We start from the raw sequence: 18,693 nt of genomic DNA, 5'->3' as shown, positions 1-18,693 counted from the left end.
GAGCTGAGTTTCTCCCTTGGAGCATCAAATCATCATCCTCTTTTGACTGTTCTGTGTCAGTAGCACTGCTGGCTAGTAGAATGAGATACTGTTTATATATATTTACAGCCTCAGGATCAGCAAATGACCTACCTGCTTGACAGACTACCTCCTTTCCCAACAGATATTGGCACTGGAATCAGTGAAGGTCCTGGATCTGTGGCTGCACTGAATGCAAGGGCTTCACAAAATTGGCAGCTCTCCAAAAGCTAGGCAGTCCAACTTGGGCAGAGCAGGGCCAATATGACTTAGTGGAGAGGTGTATAAGCATATGCTGCACCTTCCCTGAAAGGACAAGCAGCTAAGGGTACAGGACAACTGTATTTGCATAGGTGGGAAGAGTCTTTCTCTTTGAGCTTCAGCCCTTAGCTGTTTAGTTCCTATTTCAATCTGGGTTGCAATAATGGGAAGGAGGTACAGACAGCAATTTCAGCAACTGGATGGGGGGGAATATTACCATTTAGTTAAATGCACTGTATCTCCTGGCCAGCTGGCAGAAAACAATTGATGGAAAGCAGGGCTCAAATTGGGTTGTGTCACAGTCAGCACTTTTTGGGGGGGGAGGGAAGGGTTATTTTATATGCTTCACACTCTGAGATTTCACATGGAAAACTAAAGTAAAGATCGTGAGGAAAACCATAAAAATAACTGAATGAGTGTAACTGATGCCAAGATGCCTGCCTGGTTCTGCGCTTAGCTTGGAACAATATTCCTAAGTGGGGTGAATACCTTGTGAATCTAAATGGGGTTGGCTCAGATGTCCAACTATTTCACTGGTGATCAAAGCAGGTAAAATAACTGAAAGAGTATCACAGAACTGTACCATCAACAGAGAATGGATGGCATTTAGGAGATAGCCACCGCTTTCTCCCCCCTCAACTTCCAAGCTCTAATTCTGGGGTCAGAAGGATTCTTTCCTGACTCTAATGGCTCTTGCTGCAGACTCATGCAGACATCACAAAACCAGTTATGTTCAGTTGAATATTTTCAAAACCATGCAGACTAGAACCAATATGTTTTAATGAAGGTTGAGATTCTGATGTCAACATAGGACCCTGAGAGCCAGAGAGTAGGTTCCTTAACCCAGCCCTGTAGGCTCTTAACCTGTAGAGTAGGTTCTTAACCCAGCCCTGCCCAAAGGTATATGAAAACCACACTGTGAGGCAATCCTGTTTTGAGCATCTGCAGAATCTCCTGAGAGTAACATCTCGCCTTGGTGTACCAAGAAAGTAGAGATTAAGAGAGTACCACCAACTCCCCAACCCCCAGCTTGAGCCACAGTGAAAGGGTGGGACTGACTCCTGCATAAAACTCCCAGAAGGGGATAAAAATGTAAAATACAAAGAGCAATATTATCTGAATCAGCTCACTACAGCTACTAATGGTTTGGTTCAGCTAGTAAAATGGCTGCCAACATACTAGCAATATACTATGGTATGAGTTCCAGCAATGATAATGTGCAAGAAGCATACTCAGGGAGTCCAGACACCAGATGGGGTCTACACTATTTGGTGAAGTTTGCTCTCAGTTCTGGCCACAAGTTGGCAGACAAAACCAAATGCTTCTTAGTAAGATAAAGTTGGACAGTAGGGATGTGATAAATCTACTTTGGTTGGGTAGCCAAATATCAAACAACTGTTTGTATTTAACTGTTCCTCAGTTCCAGAGAGGCCAGCACTCCCAGAAGGAAAGAGACAGCATGAAGAACTATGGCTGACCACTTAATCGGTCCAAAGATTCCAGGCAGTGCAGCATAAGGAACTGCAAGACATATCCTCACTAAGTATATGCAGCATTAGTTCATGAGTATTCACTCAGGTCCTGCAGAATGCAAAATAGGAGGAAGTTACTCAGTTTGTGCAGTAACAATGGTAATTCAAGGTGTGTCCCTATGGATGCTCCACTGTAGGTGTATCTGTGCCCTTGTGCCTCTATTCAGAGATTTTTGGTAGCAGTGTCCATCAGGCATACATTGAGTGTCCAGCTGGGGTGGGATCTGAGTTACTACAGATCATTCTTTCCTGGGTATCTGGCTGGTGAATCTTGCCCACATGCTCAGGGTTCAGCTGATTGCCATATTTGGGGTCGGGAAGGAATTTTCCTCCAGGGCAGATTGGAAGAGGCCCTGGGGGTTTTTCACCTTCCTCTGCAGCATGGGGCATGGGTCTCTTGCTGGATGATTCTCTGCACCTTGAAGTCTTTAAACCATGATTTGAGGACTTCAATAGCTCAGACATAGGTGAGAGGTTTATTCCAGGAGTGGGTGGGTGAGATTCTGTGGCCTGCATTGTGCAGGAGGTCAGCCAAGATGATCATAATGGTCCCTTCTGACCTTAATATCTATGAGTCTACGCGTCTGTGAGCCAGCACATGTTTTCTCCCTCCCTCATGGTCTGCCTTGAGGCTACCTAGCTCTGCGCAGGCGAATCCCGCTCAGTTCCTTCTCTACTGCAGACCCCTTATGGAGAACTCTGAAGTAGAGGGGAGGGAGCACCCATTGGGGGACACATCTCGAAGAACCATCATTACTCCACAAGATGAGTAACTTCTTCTTTGAGTAGTGTCTCTATGGATGCTCCACTGTAGGTGACTCCCAAGCAGTACCCACCACGACTGGAGGTTGGGACTTTGGAGTGGAGTCTATTACTACAAAGAGTACTGCGGAGCCAAAGATGGCATCAGAGACTGCATTTCCAGTGATCACATAATGTTCTGCGAAAGTGCTGGCAGAGGCCCAAGTTGCTGTTCTGCAGATTTCCAAGATTTGTGACCGAGGTAGAAATTGACCTCATGGAGTGCATACGGACTCCGGATGGAGGCAGCAGGTTGCTCCCCTGATAACAGCGATTAATGAAACCAGAGACCCATTTGGATAGTCTTTGAACCGATATTTCTGAGTGTTTGGATCTTTCCGTGAGTGAAAGGAAGAGTTATGGGGACTTCCTGAAGTCCTTAGCTCTGTCCCAGTAGAGGGGTAGTGCTCTTCTAACATCTAGCATATGCAGAAGCGCCTCCCTGATGTCACAATGTAGTTTTGGGGAAAAAACAGGAAAATGGATCTGTTGATTCATATTCATATATGGAAAGCAAAGGCAGCTTTAGGGAGAAATTTGGCATGTGGCCTCAGAGTTACTTTGACTTTAAAAAAGACCATGTATGGTGAGTGTGCCATCAGGGCTGCTATTTCTCCTGTGTGCCTAGCTGAGGTGATACAATTAGAAATGCTGCCTTCATACAGGGGTGGCAAGTTGTATGGGCCTGTGGTGCCCGGGCTCCAGCAAATTCAGGGCCCAGGAGGCCTACCTCCGCCAGTGATCGGGGCCAGGTCTCTCCCCCAGCCCTGCCTGCTGCCCCCACGTGCCTCCTGCTGAGTGTCCCTGCCTGCCCTGGGGAGCAGGGGGCTGCCCCCTGGAGCTCTGCGCTGCGCTCCCTCACTGGTTGCTGCCGGCTACAAGGGAGTGGCACCAGGGGCAGGCTGAGGCAGCTGCTTCGCCAGAGGAGGGGAGGAGGTGCATGGCATCCCCCCTCCACACACACCCCAGCAGGCGACTCCGAGTCGGCTCCGGGGGGGGAGGGGGCTTATCCTGGCTGGACCTCCTAAGCAGCAGCCTGCCAGTGGGGAGAGGGCTAGGGGGAGTCCTCTCTGGTCCCCAGCTCTGAGACTGCCTGCTTGCTGCACCACAAACTCCTCATCCCCAGCCCCATGCCCTGCACCCGCCTCCCTCTGTCCCAGCCCAGAGCCCGCACCCAGCACCCAAACTCCATCCCAGAGCTCACACCCCTCCCGCACCCAAACTTTCTCACAGAGCCTGCACCCCAACCCCCCTCCCGCACCTAAACTCCCTCCCAGAGCCTTAGGCAGGTGTGGTGGGTTGGGACTTGAACCCATTCTGGGCACCATCAAAAATTATACAAACCTGTCGCCCCTACATGGACAGGTGTAAGAGAGAGCAAGTTGCCATGGGCTCAAAGGGAGGTCTAATCAAAGCCCTGAGAACTAGATTAAGATCCCAGGCTGAAGTAGGTGGTCTCACATGTGGGAAGAGATTCCCAATGCCCTTAAGGAATCTATGTATCAGCAGGTGATCAAACACTGAGTATCCATCTACTTGGTGTTGGAAACCATTTTTGATGTGAGATGTACCTTAAGGGAGCTGAGTGAGAGTTTTGACCTCTTGAGGTCTAAAATGTCGTGCAAAATAAGAGAGGGGAAGATGAAGTTGGGTCTATGTGCTTATAATGACAACTCACTTGGAATCATTTCCATTTTTTAGGTACGTACATCGAGTGGTCAACTTTCAGCTGTGTAGAAACATATCTTTCACCTTGTCAGAGCATTCTGCCTCTAAGCCTTGGATCCAAGAAGGAGCCAAGCCTGGAGACAGATGACCTGCAGGTTGGGATGAAGGATCAGCCCATTGTTTTGAGAGAGCAGGTAAGGAATGGGTCAAAGAGGAACTGGAGAACATATTGCCATCTGTGTCAGGTAAGGGAACCAGACTTGTCTTGGCCAGGAGGCAGCAATCAGGATAACTCTCCCTTTGTCTCATTGAATTTTCAACAGTACCTTGGATAGAAGAGGAAACCGGGGAAAGGCATACAAGAGGTTCCCATCCTATGGGAGGAAGAGGGCATCTCCCAGTGAATGTTTCTCCGGACTGGCCCTGCAGCAATAACAAGGACATTTCTTGTTTCGGTAAGTAGCGAAGAGATCCATAGTCGGGGTTCCCCAAAGGGCAAATATATTTTGAAGCACCTCTGAGTTCAGTTGCCCTTCGTGGTCGTGAGAAAAATTTCCAACTGAGACTGTCAGCTGTCAAGTTCTGTATCCCTGGTACATAGACAGCTGAGATAAGCACATTGTGATGGATGCATCAATTCCAAAGTTTGAGTGCTTCAGTGCAGAGGGAGGGACATCTGGCACTCCCCTGGTGATTTATGTAAAACATACAGGTCATATTGTCCATCATGACCTTAGTGTGGGTGTTCTTGCTGGAAGGCAGAAAGTGTGCACAGGCATTCCTGACAGCTCTTAGTTCCAAACATTGATATGGAGGATCACTTCTGTGAAAGGCCACTTGTGCACTGAACCTTGTGGTTGTATAGGTGAGCTCCCCAGCCTATTAGGGAGACATCCATTGTTAGAGTCGGCGTCAGTGGCGGTTGCACAAATGGAATGCCTGCTCGGATATTGGATGGGTCTTTCCACCAATCCAGGGAGTGCTTTACTGTGAAGGGCAGTGATAACAGTTTGGTTAGTCTGTCCCTGTTAGAGGACTAGACAGATGTGAGCTGCATCTAAAGACACTTCATGAACATCTGGGCATTTGGAATGACAAAGGTGCATGCTGTCATATGACCTAGCAGCTGCAGGCAGTTCCTAGCTGATGTTTGGGGCTGGTCTGGACTGTCTCTATGAGACTTGTAAGGGTGGTAAGTCTGTAGTGGGAGGAATGCTCTCACTTGTACTGCATTGAGGTTGGCGCTGATAAACCCAGTACAGCGACTGGAGTTTAGTGTGCTGCTATGATGGAGAGAAGGCTGGAGAATACCCTGAGTGGAACAGCCTATACTGATAAAGGTCCTACCCAAAGGTAAGCCATAGGAATCTCCTGTATGACAGTTATATCGAGATATGGAAGTAGGCATTGTGTAGCTCAAGGGCCAGAAATCAATCTCTTTGCTCTAGAGCTGGAATAATGGCTGCTAACATGACCATCTTGAACTTCTGTGCCTTCCCATATTTGTTTAATGCCCTTAGATCTAGAATGGGCCTCCAACTCCCTTCGCCTTGGGGATCAGGAAATAATGGGAGTAAAACCGCTTGCTCCTGAGTTGTGCCAGGACTGGTTCTATGGCCCCTAGGCATAACAAATGATCTATTTCCTGATGAAGTAGGTTCTGTTGAAAAGGGTGCCTGAAGGAGGATGGGGAAGGAAAGTTGGGGGAGGGATGTGAATTGAATGGCATAACCCTTCGGAATAATCTTCAGGACCTATCTGTCAGAGGTGATATTCTCCCAACGGCTGTGAAAGAGGGCCAGGTGACTTCTGAAGGGGAGTAACAGATGTGCATATGGCTGCTGATGTTGCAAGGTGTAATTGTTCAGGACCTTGACTAACCCATCAAAAGTGCTTAGAGGCGGTCTGAGAGGTCGCGGATTGGAGTGCTGACTGATTCCCTTTTTGAGCTCTGGTCCTCTTATGCTGTGGCTTGTAACATGCTGAGATGGTAGGTTTTGAGGAGGTTGTGACCTGTGCTGTGGCTGAGAGCTATATCTTCTCTTCTGTTCTGCAATGTAGATTCCTGGGAAGTGTAATAAATATGGCCCAGAATCCTTCAAGGTGTGGAGAGAAGAATCTGTATTCTCCACGAAGAGCTTGGACCCTTCAAACTGGAGATCTTCTTTGGACAACCCAGAAAGTTGTAGCTAAGAAGCCTGCCTCATTACCACTGTCATGGAGACCAAACGAGCCACTATATCAGCTACGTGCAGTGCCATCTGTAGCACCATTATGGCCATTAACTGACCCTCTCTGACAATGGCCTGAAACTGCTCCTTTTGCATCTCCAGTAAACTTTCCAGAAACACATTGAGTTTCCCATAATTAATAAAATCATGTTTGGCCAGGACAGCTTGGTAATTTGTGACTCTAAACTGTAATGTTGCCGACAAATACGCAATCCTTCCAATCCCGATCGGATGGGGTTGACTTGGCATGATGTTGCTTGCCTCATGCATTAACTGCATCCATTACATAGAGTTGGGTTGTGGATTTTGAAACAGGGAGTATGCCTCTTTGGTAGGGATGTAGTATTTTTTGTCAGCTCTCTCGCTGGTTGTTGCAATGGAGGCTGGTGTCTGCCAGACAACTTTGGCAGGATCTAGAATCGGCTCATTAAGTGGGAGGGTAATTCTGGATGAAGAGAAGGTGTACAGAATATGCACCAGCTTGTGATGTGTATCTGCCACCTCCTGTAGGGGAATGTGCATCTCATAAGCCACCCTCTTGGTATGACCCTGAAAGTTTTTAAAATTATCACCTATTGATGGAGGGGTCATTACACCCTATCATAGAATCATAGAATATCAGGGTTGGAAGGGACCCCAGAAGGTCATCTAGTCCAACCCCCTGCTCAAAGCAGGACCAATTCCCAGTTAAATCATCCCAGCCAGGGCTTTGTCAAGCCTGACCTTAAAAACCTCTAAGGAAGGAGATTCTACCACCTCCCTAGGTAACGCATTCCAGTGTTTCACCACCCTCTTAGTGAAAAAGTTTTTCCTAATATCCAATCTAAACCTCCCCCACTGCAACTTGAGACCATTACTCCTCGTTCTGTCATCTGCTACAATTGAGAACAGTCTAGAGCCATCCTCTTTGGAACCCCCTTTTAGGTAGTTGAAAGCAGCTATCAAATCCCCCCTCATTCTTCTCTTCTGCAGGCTAAACAATCCCAGCTCCCTCAGCCTCTCCTCATAACTCATGTGTTCCAGTCCCCTAATCATTTTTGTTGCCTTTTTTTGCATCTGGTGGAGATGAGGAGAAGTTTGCTGGAGGAGTAGCTTCCCCTTTGAACCCTTCTTCCTGTTCTGAAAAAGCTTCCTCCTCCCCTGGTTCAGGAGCTCTGGACAGCAGGGCTGTAGGAGACAGTCTGCTGGACTCTCTCCGAGAGACACTGGACAGCTGTGATGTCTACGTCACCTAAAGATCCCAATATGGCCATGGAGATGGGGGAAGGGCATGGGCAGTGGGGTTACCCCAGGGGCCTATACCACAATTGTGGGTCAGCTCGATGGAGTTGAGAAGTCCCCTTGTATTGTGGCAGTAGGTCACGATGAGGGGCCAGGGAAATGACCTCCTCCTTGTCACTGTCAGACTCATCACTGGATAAGAGCGGTGACTGGGGTATTGGTGATACATGGCCTGGTGCCGAGAGCGATTCCGGGCACTGGGATGTGCTTGGTATCGGAGCCCCAGTATCAAGTAATGGGGATTGCTGTTCTTCCTCAATTGTCAGGGTACCGGAGCTCATGCGATATCATGGGCTCGCTTGGCACTGCAGAGGATTGTCAGTGGTATGTTATCAGTACCAATGGTTGAGAAGGTGCAGAGCACTCCCTAGATGGGAGTTTTGTTGCACCTGGTACCGAAGGTTTTCTCAGTGCTGCTGTTTTAGAGATGGTATGGTAATTGTCTTTCTCCGTGGGGGGGAGGGGGGCGGTATTGCTGACTTAGAACCTGAGCCCCTGGCATCATAGTGGAGACCCCCTTTCAGGTACCGTGCTTCAGCGCTGCTGGTGCCGTGGGTATCAAGGTGGTTGCACTGGGGAACTCGGGCTGGCCATCCACTCGGGGCCCTTTTTATGAGCCTTTAGAGGGGGAGTCTGCTGGTTTTTTTCACAACTCTATCCCCTGTGAAGTTAAAGGCTCTGGGGATGATCCAGAGTTGGCACCGGAGTCCCCTGGAGACTGAAGTGTCTTCTCCATAAGGAGGAGTTTTAACTTCAGTTTCCAGTTCCTGCAATACCGCAGCTCTAGCTGGTGGCAAAGGGATCATTTCCGAGGGATATGGGACTCTCCCTGGCACCAGACACAGTGAGACTGTTTGGCTATTAAAGGAATCAATTCCTTGCAGGAGAGGCATCTCTTGAAGCTGGAAGAGCCAGGCATGCCCCTGCAGGGGGGCTATCACTCTCTAGCAGTGAGGGATGCCGAAAAAATTGTCTTCTTTCTTCCTCCTTCTTTTCCTCTCTCTCTCTTTTTAAGTGACATTTTTTTAAAAGAATGTCTTCTAAATGCTCTGGGGGAGGGGAGAATCACCCCAGACAGGGCAGTAAACAAATTCTTTTTCTTTTTTAATCCCAATGGGGTAAAAGGGAAATGCTAACTATTAAGGAGAAGAAAAGAAACAAAAACAGTACTATTTATGGTTATGATGCAGATAAGGAAGGGACAACCGCTTTCTCCATTTGAGGACCAAGGCAATTGAGAAGGAACTGAGGGGGCTTCACTCCTGCAGTGCTAGATAGCCTTGAGGCAGACCATGAGGGAGGAAGAGCCTATGTGTGGGCTCAACAGACACTGCTACCAAAAATCTCCTATTAGGGGCACAGCTACACCTACAGTGGAGCACCTATAGGGACACTAATTGAAGAACCAGCACCAGTTTGTGTGGATTATAGAGAATCATAGAATATCAGAGTTGGAAGGGACCTTAGGAGGTCATCTAGTCCAACCCCCTGCTCAAAAGCAGGACCGATCCCCAATTAAATCATCCCAGCCAGGGCTTTGTCAAGCCTGACCTTAAAAACTTCTAAGGAAGGAGATTTCACCACCTCCCTAGGTAACGCATTCCAGTGTTTCACCACCCTCCTAGTGAAAAAGTTTTTCCTAATATCCAACCTAAACCTCCCCCACTGCAACTTGAGACCATTACTCCTCGTTCTGTTATCAGCTACCACTGAGAACAGTCTAGATCCATCCTCTTTGGAACCCCCTTTCAGGTAGTTGAAAGCAGCTATCAAATCCCCCCTCATTCTTCTCTTCCGCAGACTAAACAATCCAAGTTCCCTCAGCCTCTCCTCATAAGTCATGTGTTCCAGTCCCCTAATCATTTTTGTTGCCCTCCGCTGGACATTTTCCAATTTTTCCACATCCTCCTTGTAGTGTGGGGCCCAAAACTGGACACAGTACTCCAGATGAGGCCTCTCCAATGTTGAATAGAGGGGAACGATCACGTCCCTCGATCTGCTGGCAATGCCCCTACGTATACATCCCAAAATGCTATTGGCCTTCTTGGCAACAAGGGCACACTGTTGACCTATATCCAGCTTCTCGTCCACTGTAACCCCTAGGTCCTTTTCTGCAGAACTGCTGCCAAGCCATTCGGTCCCTAGTCTGTAGCGGTGCATGGGGTTCTTCCGTCCTAAGTGCAGGACTCTGCACTTGTCCTTGTTGAACCTCATCAGATTTCTTTTGGCCCAATCCTCTAATATGTCTAGGGCCCTCTGTACCCTATCCCTACCCTCCAGCGTATCTACCTCTCCTCCCAGTTTAGTGTCATCTGCAAACTTTCTGAGGGTGCAATCCACACCATCCTCCAGATCATTTATGAAGATATTGAACAAAACCGGCCCGAGGACCGACCCTTGGGGCACTCCACTTGATACCGGCTGCCAACTAGACCTGGAGCCATTGATCACTACCCGTTGAGCCCGACAATCTAGCCAACTTTCTATCCACCTTATAGATTATCCTGAACCAACTTAGTTTGTATTCCTAGAGAGGTGGTTACCCTTTTCATAAATTTCTGGTACATTTTATAATCATCAAGGTCCCGGGAAGATGATTCTGAAACAGGAGCCTCATCTGTAAATAATGAGGAAGTGCTGAGTGAAAGGATTAGTGTCAATCTGCTCTACTGTCTGCTGAACATCAGGAGGGTCAGAAACTGGAGGGATAATCTCTTTCAGCTGCTGGGTACCAGTGCTGGAACACAGAATGGTAATAGGTAGAGAATGGCACTTTGATTGAGACCCAGCAGAATGCTGACTATCAGAAGATGACCTGGAGTCTGGAGAAACCACTCAGATTCTAGAAAGTCCACTTCTGTACTTCATGCAGAACCATGCCCAACTCCAAAGGAAGCTACGCCTCAGTCTGCTCCTGTAAAAGTCATGGTGCCAGGGCTTTGACCTGCACAATGAGGAATAAGGAGATGCTTAAGATCTTCTGTAATGAGATTCCAATATTTAGGATCCCACTTCTAGTTTCAAGAAGATCCAGCATTGGAATGCCAAGCTGGCAAGGTATTGTGTGGAGCAGATGGGTTGTGAGACCTTAACCAACATAAGATGGAGAGTACCAGAGGAAGCATCTGGGGCTTTCCTGATGAAGGGACCTGCTGGACAATAGAGCTTCAGGACTCTGGCACTACTTACAAAGGCTCAGTTCCCAATGGCACTGAATATGTCAGTGCCAAGGAGGATGCCAGTACCATGGTTTGAGGTATACGCAGAGCCTGGACATTGTCCTGCACGAATGGTAATCCAGCAGCAACAGGCACAAAATATCACTGGCTGATGCGTACACCTCAGGTGTTGTAGATACCAAAACAGTAACATGCATTGCAGCAGAAGTCTATGCTGTTGAACATCTCGGCCAAGAAGTCTATGCTGTTGAATGTCTTGACTGGCTAGGAGGTGTTGGAGTCGACAACTCTGCGTTGCTCGAATGTGGAAATACTGGGAAGAGCCTCACAGGTGCTGGCTTAGCTCTAACCTCACTAGTGGTCTTTTGAAGAAGACGACAATGAAGATGATGATGAATTTTTCTGGATGAAGAGGCTGAGGTGCTGGATGACTTCTGCTGCTTGCATGGTACTGGCGATAGAGAATGATGTCTTCTCCCTGGCTCTTTTTGACATGTGGAGGCCACTGGCGGTGTGCTTAGAGAGTCGAATCTGAATCCCTGTATGGTCAAGTGGCTGAGTTCCAAATGGGGCACAATGCTGCTTCCACCAGGACATCTCAAAGTAAAACTGCCCTCAACTTCTTTGACCTAGTTTTAAATCCCCTACAAATAGGGTACTTATGCCTAATGTATCCTTCCCACTTCAAGCAGTGGGCGTGAGAATCAGTGTCTGTCATAGATTTGCTACAGTCAACAGCACTTAAATCCCAAGGTTTGACATGTCCTGGTACTGAAAATAAAACTCGAAGAAAAACAAGAAAATATTTGAAAATTAGTGCCACTATCTAAACTACAGCTATACTAAACCATTTACAGTGAAAGAATGCTAAAAAGATTTCTAATGGGAAAGTGTGAGAGAAACTCACACTGTTCATCTAGGGGTGGCAAGAGAAACTGAGAGGGTGAAGGCAGCTCTGCCCATTTATGCCCTTAGCTACAAGCATCAGTGTGCAGCAAAAGTACATGTACCACCTTGACAGGTACCACTATGGGAATATGTTCTCTGGCTTTGATGAACTAGTGCACACACAACCAAGGTGGAATGGACAGGTGCAAGCACTTCAAGACACAGGGACTATAGTGGATCACAAATTGAATGAGTAAAAAGTGTGATGCTGTTGTGGAAACGGCAAATGTCATTCTGGGAAGTATTAACAGGAATGTCATATGTAGAACAAGAAAGGAAAAGTTCCACCCTAACTATTGTGTACATAGTTAGAAAGTTAAGTCCCAAATCAGGTTACTTTTTTTCGAGGTTGTGGAATCCTCATCATTGGAGGTTTTAAGAACAGGTTACCTTTCAGGAATTATCTAGGTATACTTAATCCTAAATCAATGCAGGGGGATGGACTAGTCGACCTTTCAAGTTCCCTTCCAGCCCTATGATTGTATGCTCCCAGCTCACTAAAGTGCACCTGGTCTTACTTGTTTTAATTAAAATACAAACTCCTACCTTTGCAAATTGGTGGTTGTGACCATTCTCCATCTTCACAAGTTACATAATTCAATCCCATACTTTCAAATCCTTCCTGACATTTATATTGCACTCTAGCACCGGGCAGATACCTTCTCTCCTCATTATTTATAATATCAGCTTTGGCAACTGCAGGTGGAGTGCTACATCTTGCATCTGAAAAGGGAGAGAGACAAATAAACATACTAGTAGTGAAACGCTATTAATGTAAAAAGAAAAGGAGGACTTGTGGCACCTTAGAGACTAACCAATTTATTTGAGCATGAGCTTTCGTGAAGTGAGCTGTAGCTCACGAAAGCTCATGCTCAAATAAATTGGTTAGTCTCTAAGGTGCCACAAGTACTCCTTTTCTTTTTGCGAATACAGACTAACACGGCTGTTACTCTGAAACCTGTCTATTAATGTAATATCTTATTTTCATGAAATATGTTATGTTCCAATAAATGAAGGTTATTTGCTTCTAATCGAAGTTCTTTGAGATATTGGAAGTTCTCTGCATATGCGCACATGTGGGGTATTGTGCTGCCTAATTATGCTTAATGGTTGAGCCTTCTCCAAGCAGCATCTTTTAAAGTGCTTATGCACACTCCTTCTATCCCTTCCCTCTCTGTCTCTGAACATTCTGAGGATGAAGATACATAAGGGGTCATGGCACACTCTATCACCTCAGTTCCTTTCACTGCCAACCAGAAGTACAGCGCAAAAGGACTCTGAGAAAGAGGGGAAAGTGGGTGTGAAGTGTGAATATGAATAGCCATTTCAAAAAACTCTGTTTTACAAGTAACCTTCATTTTTTCTTCCAGTGGCTCTTCATATTCCCACTTATGGGTAGTTTGAAAAGCAATGAGGAAAATAAACTGGAGGACATCACAGAGCACTGCTCTACCAAATCTAGTATCTGCCCTAGAAGCCAAATTGAGAATATAGTGATTAGTAAAAGTGTGCACAGAAGTCCACATTGCAACCCTGCCAATTGCAAGAAAAGGGACTTGCTTAAGGCAAGCAAAAAAGACACTACCACAGCTCTAGTGGAATGAGATCAAAGTATCCTAGATACAAGAATTTGTTAACATGTAACATTCAACAATTCATTATTTAATCCATCTAGAAATAGTCTAGAGAGACACAGTCTGACCCCTGAGACTTTTAGCATAAAACATGAATAACCTAGATTATTTTCAAAACCTTTTTGCTTTATTTAAATAATATGCAAGAGCTCTTCTTAAATCCAAAGTACATAAAACAGATTTTCCCTTCTTAGCATGTGGCCTTGGAAAAAATGTCAGGAAATTATTTATCTGACTTATGCGAAATTCAGAAAGTCATTTTGGCAAAAGTTGGGATAAAGGCTAAGAATCACCTTAACTTTATGAAAAGACTTAAAGTGGGAATCACCATCAAGGCATTGAATTCACTCAGCCTTCTGGCTGATGCCATGGTAATAATGACTGCTGCCTTAAATATTAAAAATAAAAAACACTCAGCCAAGGGTTCAAACGGTGGTTTCATAAATGTAGATAAAACCAGCTTAAGACTCCAAGAAGGGACAGGATCCCTCAAAGAGCATACATATTAGATACCTTCCTTCTCAAATTTATTATCCATATTATGCACCAACTGCAATCTACTATCAACCAAAATATGGTAAGCTATAATAGCTGAAAAATGAACTTTCAAAGATGAGTTAGATAACCCTTCAGTTTTTAAATATATTAAATCTTCCATACCTTGTGTTGTGGACGATGAGACAGGAAAATCAGATTTTTTCCTGCATCCAAGCCACAAATCTGGACTATTTCAAATAAGACCAATGACTTCAAACTGTAAACTGACTCAAATGAGACTCCCTCCTCCTCCTCGTCTTCCATTATTTGATACATTTGAATTTCCCCTCATTGATGGTGAAGGGGGAATTGAACTGGAGTCCTCAGAGGATAACTGCTCTGACTGACCACCACCACAAGTCCAGAAGGCAGGCTGACTAGTGTTAGAACATTGTTCAGATTTGGCCTGTAGACCTGGGACATCCAATGCTGCATTGGTCTTATTTTGAGATGCACAAATGGAGTCTTACAAGTAGTCACCACCATGAGACCCAGGAAGAAAATTATTTTCTGAGTTTGACATATTTTAATGTTTAAAACATTGCGCTATTTTTTAAAAAAATCTGTTCTCTGGTAAGAAGATTTTTCACTGCTGCTGTGTGCACTAAGGAGCACATGAATAAAATTATGTGAGTTGGGTAGAGATTTGACTTTTTGACATTCAGATTTAGCTCCACGTTCAACAGCCAATCATCCAAATATGTAAACAAAAATATCCTGTTTTCTCAAATGTGATGCTACAACAGAGAGGCATTTCATAAATACTCTTGGTACCGTGGACAGGCCAAATGCGAAGACCTTGTATGGGAAATGGCGTCCTGCCACCAATAAGTGAAAATACTTTCAATGACTGTGTCAGATAGAAATATGAAAATATTTGTCCTTTAAATCGAGAGTGGCAAAACCAATCCACAGCTGAAAGTGAAGGGATTATGGAGGCCAGAGTTAACATATGGAATCAAAACATCCAAATGTACTTGCTCAGATTTCTGAAATCTAAAATTGGATGAAACTAGCCAGTCTTTTTTCTGCACCTGAAAGTATCTTTAATAAAATCCCTGTTCAGATACCTCATTGCAGCACATATAAGCAGTAATTTCTACACTTCTGGAAGTAGCAAGGCCTTGTGAAAAGGTTCACTGGAAAGAGATGATAGGGGGAATTGAAGGGGTTAGTTTCTCTAACTGAATGGCATAGCCCTTGTCTCTAATTTCTATGACCCATTTATCTGATGTAATAAACCTTCATTTGCTGATAAAATTGGCTAGCCTGTCTCCATAAGAGGAAGGGACGAGTCATTGCAGTTTCATTTTCTACTCTTGATATCACATCAAAGCTGAAGCCTGGTGTTCAATGAAGATGACAGGGAGGAAGCAGATTATTTTGATTTAGGCCTCAATTTGAAAGACCTCTTCTTGTGTTACCTCTGGAAAAATGTAGCCCACTAGTGTCATTGCTGACATCTTTGATTTGACAAGAAATAAGCCAAAGAAGATTGTGGATAATAATGTCTCTGACTATGGAAAGAAGGTATAGAAAGTATCCTCTTAATAGAAGAAATCAAACACAAAGAGCAGGCTGTCATTCTTTTCTCCTTCAGTTTTCCCAACAACTCTGTCTTTTTACTTAAAGGACCATCCCTTTCGAAGGGGAGATCCTCTACCTTTATTCTAGTATTCAGAGCCAGAGTAAAAAAGCAAACCCAAGCATGTGTCCTCAGAGTAATTTCAGAAGCAAATGTGCTGGCAGAAGAGTTTGAAGCATTAAAGAAGGCCCTGAGTGTGTGCTTTGCTACATTTTGACCCTCCGTTAGGATTTCATTTGCCAAATTCTGTATGCCATCTGTCAAATCCTGCAGAAACAATGCTATCTTTTTCCATAGGTGGAATTGATAGCAGGCCATAACTGCTTGATAACTTTCCACCCTAATACTAAGAAAGGAAGAAGAAAACACCTTTCTCCCCAAGGAATCAATATTTTTCCTCTATCAGTAGGAGTGAAATATGCTTGTCCAGATCTCGAACTGCTAATGGCAATAGCCACCACTACTGAATTAGATACAGGATGTGTGTGAAAATATGAAAACACTTCATCCTGATTATCTTATATAATTTGACTGCCTTCTTAGAGATAAGCTGGCAAGAGGCAGAAGTGGAACAAACAATCTTAGCAGGCTACAGCAGAATTAGTAGTGACATCCTACTCTTGGAGGTGGCTATGGATTATAACACTTCCTCCAAACACTAGAGGGGAGGTTTCTTCCATGGCTATGGATTATAAATTCAACATGGACACCATGTGATCCATCAGGTCATGAAACTCTGCTGCCATGAGAAGGGGAAGAGGCAGAATTCTCATCCACATTCTCATCCAGTGACAAATCAGAAGAGTAATCTGTGTCAGCATGTTTTTATTTTAAAAGAGGAGCTATCTCCTCATCTTCTTCAGACAGAGTATCAAGCAGCAGAGTATCTGTAACTAGATGCAGACAGATCCACTGTAACTAGAGGCAAGGATTCTCCACAGCCCGATCCTTTACAGATGAATCATCATATCTCCATCCATATGGAGAACAGCTATAAAGTTACTGCATCAGCACTCAATAAGGCCATGGAGCCTAGGGCTGCCAATCTCCACAGCAACTTGTATTCAGAACATATCCACAGGAGGAGGCACAAACTGGGAAGAAATAGTTCTCTTTATTCTTCCTCTATCTTCATATAAATAATGGAATTGATTCTGGATGTGTGACGGAGTGTAATGGAGACAGCAATGGACCTGGAGGGTGGAGAGAAATAAATGGAGAGAAAGCTGTTTGTGGATACCATGTAGGAGGCTGAGGAGGAGAAAGAGGTAGAGATGGATCAAGAGAGAAAATAATAATCTCTGCCCTTCTTTTCTCAGGTGAAGATGACCCAGACCTTGGAATTGGTGAAGACTGCCTTCCTTTGTTTCTCACTTAGATCTGAAGAGCATTTATAACTGAACGATTGTACATCAGCCACTGAAGTAAAAGTCCTTGTTGGATCCAAAGATGGACCTGAAACTGGAGCAGATGTCAAAGCCAGCCTGGAAGACCTGGATGGCACATGATCTCGTGAAATATTCAGATTCACCCACTTGGTCCTTGAAGCTGAAATCAGAACTGGCCTGGATTTCAGAGCCAGAGCCATAGAGGCCCTGTCAGAATCAAACAGATCTGAAAACTTTCATCAATGGGATCTGGCACTGCTAACAGTGGCCGACTTCTCCCTTACCAGCTTCTTCACAATTGACAGTCAGGGCTGATAACATGGCTCTTGAAGCTGTAATAAGCAGCCTGCTTTCTCCATCAACAATGCCTTTAAATCCCTGACTGCTTGAGTAGCAGGACCCAGAGTTGGACCCGAAGAAGGCTCTGATTTCCAGACAAAACACCCATTGACTTAATGACTTAAAGGAGAGAAAAGACTGTATACTGTATACTGTATACTCAGTATACTGACAAGTACATCCTGAGAACTGTCATATGCTAAAAGGGAAGAGGGTGTGCACCCATTTTATATTTTTTAAATTAATTAATATTCTTAGCAGCTTGCAAAAAAGATTTATTGTTCTACCTTTTTTTTGGCAAACACTGATTCCTCCCAATCCCCTCTGTATTTGAAATGATCAGTGTATAAGTTAGCTACTTATTGTTTCTGCATCAGCATTCTGTAATCTATTCTGTCTGTCTGACCCATGCAGGTGGTCTCTGAGTGTCTATAATAATAAGAAGAAATGAGTAACTAGATTCTTTAAAGTTAGATCAAATTACTCACTGTACCTTTACACACAGGTTGTGTGGACCAATTCCCTGCTTTACACATAATATCTGAAGATCCGTGGATGATAAAACCAGGAAGGCATTGATAACGTACTGTTTCACCAGGCTTATAACTTTGCTTCACTGTGCCTTCAGTCTGAGCATTGATAATATTTGGAACATCGGTACATGGCATTTCTGAAAAGACACACACGCAAGAGTAAAATGAGTGTAACCCTCCCACAAGCCACCTTTTTTAGTTAAGCCCTTTGTAACTCTTTATATGGATATCTAATTTTAAATAGAGGTTGCAACCAGAACCTAAACACATGCACTAAGTTGTTGGTGGGCAATGAAACTTACAACATGAGCACTGTTAAAAATCTGTCAGAAAGTTAAACAAACACCAGCCCTAAATACACTAGGAGTTCAGTTACTAATGAAATTTAGTTTGTGTCTATGTCTGAAACCAGTAATTGCAGCTGCTCCTCTTCTTCTGGACACCTCATGCATGGTGTGTCTACTTCCTTCAACAGAACTTTGATGAAAATACATCTGTCCATGTAGGCACTTGATATGGCCCCTGTCACTATAATATGTAAGTGCTTCACAACTATCAATGGATTTATCCTCACAACCCCACTGTCAAATAGGGAATACTATTATCCTCATTTTACAGATGGGAAGCTGAGACACAGAGTTAAAAAGACTTGCCCAAGACTATAAAGAAAGTTTGTGCATTAGAGCCAGGATCTGAATGCAAACCTCCTGAGTCCTAGTTGGGAGCTTTTAAAAACTAAAACTACTCAAAACAAACAA

At 44.7% G+C, this 18,693-nt stretch overlaps 1 protein-coding gene across 1 annotated transcript in view; it reads right to left on the bottom strand.

The window, feature by feature from the left end:
* Window positions 1-18,693, bottom strand: part of LOC125641680 (complement factor H) — an 83,083-nt gene that overhangs the window by 9,252 nt on the left and 55,138 nt on the right. The window contains exons 18-19 of the mRNA XM_048861985.2: window positions 17,896-18,072; window positions 12,466-12,642 (exon numbers count right to left, since the gene is read on the bottom strand). Of these exons, the coding sequence (XP_048717942.2) occupies window positions 12,466-12,642; window positions 17,896-18,072 (354 nt within the window). The remainder of the gene's footprint in view (window positions 1-12,465; window positions 12,643-17,895; window positions 18,073-18,693) is intronic.

Source organism: Caretta caretta, chromosome 8, assembly GCF_965140235.1.
Source record: "Caretta caretta isolate rCarCar2 chromosome 8, rCarCar1.hap1, whole genome shotgun sequence".
NCBI classification, from domain to species: Eukaryota; Metazoa; Chordata; order Testudines; family Cheloniidae; genus Caretta; species Caretta caretta.
This window is presented reverse-complemented; position numbering and strand designations above follow the sequence as displayed.